The sequence below is a fragment of the Symphalangus syndactylus genome, chromosome Y, assembly GCF_028878055.3.
Source record: "Symphalangus syndactylus isolate Jambi chromosome Y, NHGRI_mSymSyn1-v2.1_pri, whole genome shotgun sequence".
Lineage (NCBI taxonomy): Eukaryota > Metazoa > Chordata > Mammalia > Primates > Hylobatidae > Symphalangus > Symphalangus syndactylus.
The window spans coordinates 21,407,743-21,412,627 of NC_072448.2; the positions used below are offsets into that span (position 1 = coordinate 21,407,743).

At 42.1% G+C, this 4,885-nt stretch overlaps 1 protein-coding gene across 1 annotated transcript; it reads left to right on the forward strand.

Annotated features, from left to right (window-relative positions):
• Positions 1 to 740: 740 nt before the first annotated feature.
• On the forward strand, positions 741 to 3,019 carry LOC129476738 (testis-specific chromodomain protein Y 1-like). The gene is given in 3 exon segments (XM_055269599.1): positions 741 to 2,515; positions 2,942 to 2,969; positions 2,972 to 3,019. Coding segments are annotated over 3 exon segments (1,671 nt in total). The 5' UTR covers positions 741 to 920.
• The last annotated feature ends 1,866 nt before the right edge of the window (positions 3,020 to 4,885 follow it).

A 4,885-nucleotide genomic window follows, 5' to 3' on the forward strand; every position in this document is an offset into this window, starting at 1 on the left:
TAAAAAATTTGGCCGAGCGCAGTGGCTCACGCCTGTAATCCCAGCACTTTGCGAGGCCGAGCTGCGCAGATCACGAGGTCAGGAGATCGAGACAATCCTGGTGCACACAGTGAAAACCTGTCTCTACTAAAAATACAAAAAATTTGCCGGGCAAGGTGGCAGGCGCCTGTAGTCTCAGCTACTCAGGAGGCTTGACACAGGAGAATGGCGTGAATCTGGGAGGCAGAGCTTGCAGTGAGCCAAGATCGCACCACTGCACTCCAGCCTGGGTGACAGGGCGAGACTCCATCTCACAAATAATAATAATAACAATAAAATTAACAATGTACACCTCCACAATTTGTTCTCCACATAACTTCAAACACAAATATATTTAATAGAAAAACTACCACCAATTTGTGTTTTTGACATAAAATGAATAAAGGTATAATTTTGAGAACTCAGTAAGTGAAATAATGGAGGTATATTATACTGGAGTAAAGGTTTTGTATGCTACTGAAGGTAAGCTAGTGTAACTTTAAAAATGTGGTAACATTAGAATGTTCCATATAATCGTCATAGCAACGACAATTAAACAAACAAACACAAAACAGTAACAGGCAGGAAGAAGGCTTTCTGCACTACACCAGAGGGTAGGGGCTGTGGATTTAGCTACTCTTACCTGAGGCTACTGAGCCAGCTATCATGTACCACGAGACAAAGCCCAAGCATTCCCACCAGGGAGTAGGTGTGGAGAGGTTCAGGCACATAGCATAGCTGCTATTTCACAGAATTTTCACTACACCAGTGGTGACGAAATAGAAGAGGTTCGTCCTGACGCAGAACCTGGTGAAGAATTAGAGGCAGAAAGAAGTGGCTATGTGGAGACGCAACTGAAACGAAGTTGGCACAGCAACTGCTCCAATCTTGTGTCTTTCCTCATGGCTTCCCAGGAGTTTGAGGTTGAAACTATTGTTGACAAAAGACAAGATAAAAATGGGAATACGGAGTATTTGGTTCGGTGGAAAGGTTACGACAAACAGGATGACACTTGGGAACCAGAGCAGCACCTCACGAACTGTGAAAAATGTATACATGATTTTAATAGACGACAGACTGAAAAACAGAAAAAACTGACACGGACTAGAACCAGTAGAATTTTTTCAAACAATGCCAGAAGAAGAACTTCCAGATCTACAAAAGCGAGCTATTCTACAAACTCTCCTAAAACGCTAGTGGCTGATAAACACCACAGATGCAAAAACAGCAAGTTATTTGCTGCCAGCAAGAACGTTAGGAGAAAGGCAGCTTCAATTGTCTCTGACACAAAGAATATGGAGACAATAAATTCAACTATGAAGATCCTTGCACCTGACAGCCCCTTTAACAACAAGAAAACTGTGAGTGGCTTTCAGAAACGTGAGAAACTGGACCCTATCGCAGCACATCAGCAGGACATGGTGGTCTTCAAGGTGACAGAAGGGAAACTCCTCCAGGACCATTTGTCACATCCTGGTGTAGAACAAACTGGAATAGAGAACGAGACTCAGATACACCCACTAATGTCGCAGATGTCTGGCTCAGTTACTGCTTCCATGGCCACAGGTTCAGCTACCCAAAAAGGTATAGTGGTATTAATAGACCCATTAGCAGCCAGTGGAACAACAGACATGCATACCTCCGTTCCAAGAGTGAAAGGTGGGCAAAGAAATATTACTGATGACAGCAGAGACCACCCTTTTATCAAGAAGATGTACTTCACCATAAGACTAACAGAAAGTGCCAGCACGTACAGAGACATTGTAGTGAAGAAAGAGGATGGATTCACCCAGATAGTGCTATCAACTAGATCGACAGAAAAAAATGCACTGAATACAGAAGTAATTAAAGAAATGGTTAATGCTCTGAAGAGTGCTGCTGTGGATGACAGCAAGCTCGTGCTGTTCAGTGCAACTGGAAGTGTCTTTTGCTGCGGTCTTGATTTTGGGTACTTTGTGAAGCAATTAAGGAACGACAGAAACAGAGCAAGCCTTGAAATGGTGGACACCATCAAGAACTTTGTGAATACTTTTATTCAATTTAAAAAGCCTATTGTTGTATCAGTCAATGGCCCTGCCATTGGACTAGGTGCGTCCATCCTGCCTCTTTGTGATCTCGTGTGGGCTAACGAAAAGGCTTGGTTCCAAACCCCTTATACGACCATTGGACAGAGTCCAGATGGATGTTCTACTATTATGTTTCCAAAACTGATGGGTAAAGCATCTGCCAATGAAATGTTAATTGCTGGGCGAAAGCTGACAGCACGGGAGGCATGTGCCAAAGGCTTGGTCTCTCAGGTATTTTTGACTGGAACTTTCACCCAAGAGGTTATGATTCAAATTAAGGAGCTTGCGTCATGTAACCAAATTGTACTGGAAGAATGTAAGGCCCTTGTTCGCTGTAATATTAAGTTGGAGTTGGAACAGGCCAATGAGAGAGAGTGTGAGGTGCTGAGGAAGATCTGGAGCTCAGCCCAAGGGATAGAATCCATGTTAAAGTATGTTGAAAATAAAATTGATGAGTTTTAATTGTCAGTCTGTCTGCTCAGGACATGAGAACTAAGCTGACCCAAATTCATCATGAGTTGCAAGATGCCCTAAGCCATCTTCATAGCCCAAAACAATTTCACCCATAGCTAAGGCTTGGAAACAGAACTGGAACTGTCCAAGCTAGGTATTTAAATTATCACATCATTCTTAAGCACTGTAGCTTTAAAAGAAATAATAAACCAGCTTCTTTGCCCAAACGTGATTATTTTATGCGCACATAAGCCCAAATATAAGAGCAGACTGTTGGGTACTAGACTCTCCTTGCAAGCTCTAATATGGCTACTACTACATATAAGACCAGAGTTGGGTTTTACTAGATGTTTATGACAGAGAATCCTGTAATCATGTTGATTTTGCTTATTTTTATATCCTAGAATACCTCTACTGCATTGTAAGGCAGCCTTAGCTTCCTTCCCAGAAAGACACAGAACTATCAGAGATGGTGCCCTTGACTTTATAGTGGCACAAACACTTCAGAGACACACAATTATAAATTAAAAGACTTATATTTTAGAATAAATATTTCTGGCACAAAATTCACTGGTGATCATTCTCTTAAACTGAACATATGACTAGAATTTGTGGTGAGATATCGCTTGATTTTCTTTTCCTTTATAAATGTCTAGTACCTACCCAGTTAACAAAAGAAAATTTTCTCTCTCTAAAGTAAAACTTGTTGCACCATATTAGTGAATTATGAAACCATTTTGGTGGAAAATCCAGGTTCTAATATTTGTAATGTGCAGACTTAGGTTACCTTAGAGTATGTTCTAGTTAATAAGTTAAGATTCTGGACACATTATTAAAGGCAGAAATTTCTTTCAAAACAAACACCCCTATACTCTGTATGACCTTTAAAATTATCAGTGTCTCTTTTTATGAGCACACAATTTTCTAGAACACTGTATGTGTTCAGTTACCCAAAAGCCCTATGAATCCTGTCTTGTTGGTTTTTATCGAGGCTCCATTACATAGGCATAATCGAATAATCCACCGGCCACTGGTGATGAATGTCATCTTTGTCACAAGATCTCTAGGGTGTCGCTTCACCAGCCAACAATCTCTGTGGATGATGGCACCTTTGTGCAAGTTTCCCTGGAGCCTGCTTGTCTAATTTCACACACCCATCTTACAGGCTGCACTCAGCTCAAACTATGGGCTTTGCTTTCAATTTGCTATGGATGCGCCAGGCACAGAATGGAGGCAGATGCATGAGTGAGTGTTGGTTGCATCCAGCCACTGCACACAGCTTTGCATGTTATCTGTGATGAGGTAAGGAGGTCAGGTGCTCGTACAGGTGACACCTCCCTGCAAATCTTTAGGTGAATCAGGCATACCACAAGCTTTCGCTTCTGCAGGCACTGACGAATGCAGTGGCCTCCAGAAAAGAAGAAATGCCAGAAAATGCAAAGACCCAAAGACGTTGCCCCAGCCCTGGCTTGGGAAAAGTTTAGATCTGGGGTATCTAAAGGGTCAATGCCCTGCTTTCTTTTTTCTTTCATTTCTTTTTTTTTTTTTTTTTTTCTTATCTATGGGATCACTATGGCTTAAATTAGGGTTTTCAAAGGGCTTGGTCTCTCTTTCTACTGGAGATAAGGATCTTGTCTTTTCTTCACTCTTTCTCTCTTTGACTACTTTTTATTTATTATGACATGCTATAGAAGAAATGTGTTTTGGCCCAGCATCTTTCTGTTGACTGTAGGGCTATTTGTCAGAAGCAGTAAGATTTTGGCTTAGCAGTAACATAACGTCTTTCCATTTAAGAGCAAAAAAAAGGGCTATATATTAGAAAGGCTCCATATATTTACTGATGTATCAGAAAACTTCCCCAGGTCTTATTTCATTTGTTTAAGGTACTGTATTGAAAAAGAAACTTGCACTTTACTGGCACCTCATTCATTGGGCATTTCCTACAGGGGTAGTAAGGAACTTGGAGGGTTGGATGTAAAAACTGGAAAAGCTGATGATGATATGACTAAAAGATTCTCGGCCGGGCGTGGTGGCTCACGCTTGTAATCCCAGCACTTTGGGGGGCCGAGGCGGGCGGATCACGAGGTCAGGAGATCGAGACCATCCTGGCTAACACGGTGAAACCCCGTCTCTACTAAAAATACAAAAAATTAGCCGGGTGTGGTGGCAGGCGCCTGTAGTCCCAGCTACTTGGAGAGGCTGAGGCAGGAGAATGGCGTGAACCCGGGAGGCGGAGCTCGCAGTGAGCCGAGATTGCGCCACTGCACTCCAGCCTGGGTGACAGAGCAAGACTCCGTCTCAAGAAAAAAAAAAAAAAAAAAAAAAAAGATTCTCTACATCAGGAAGAT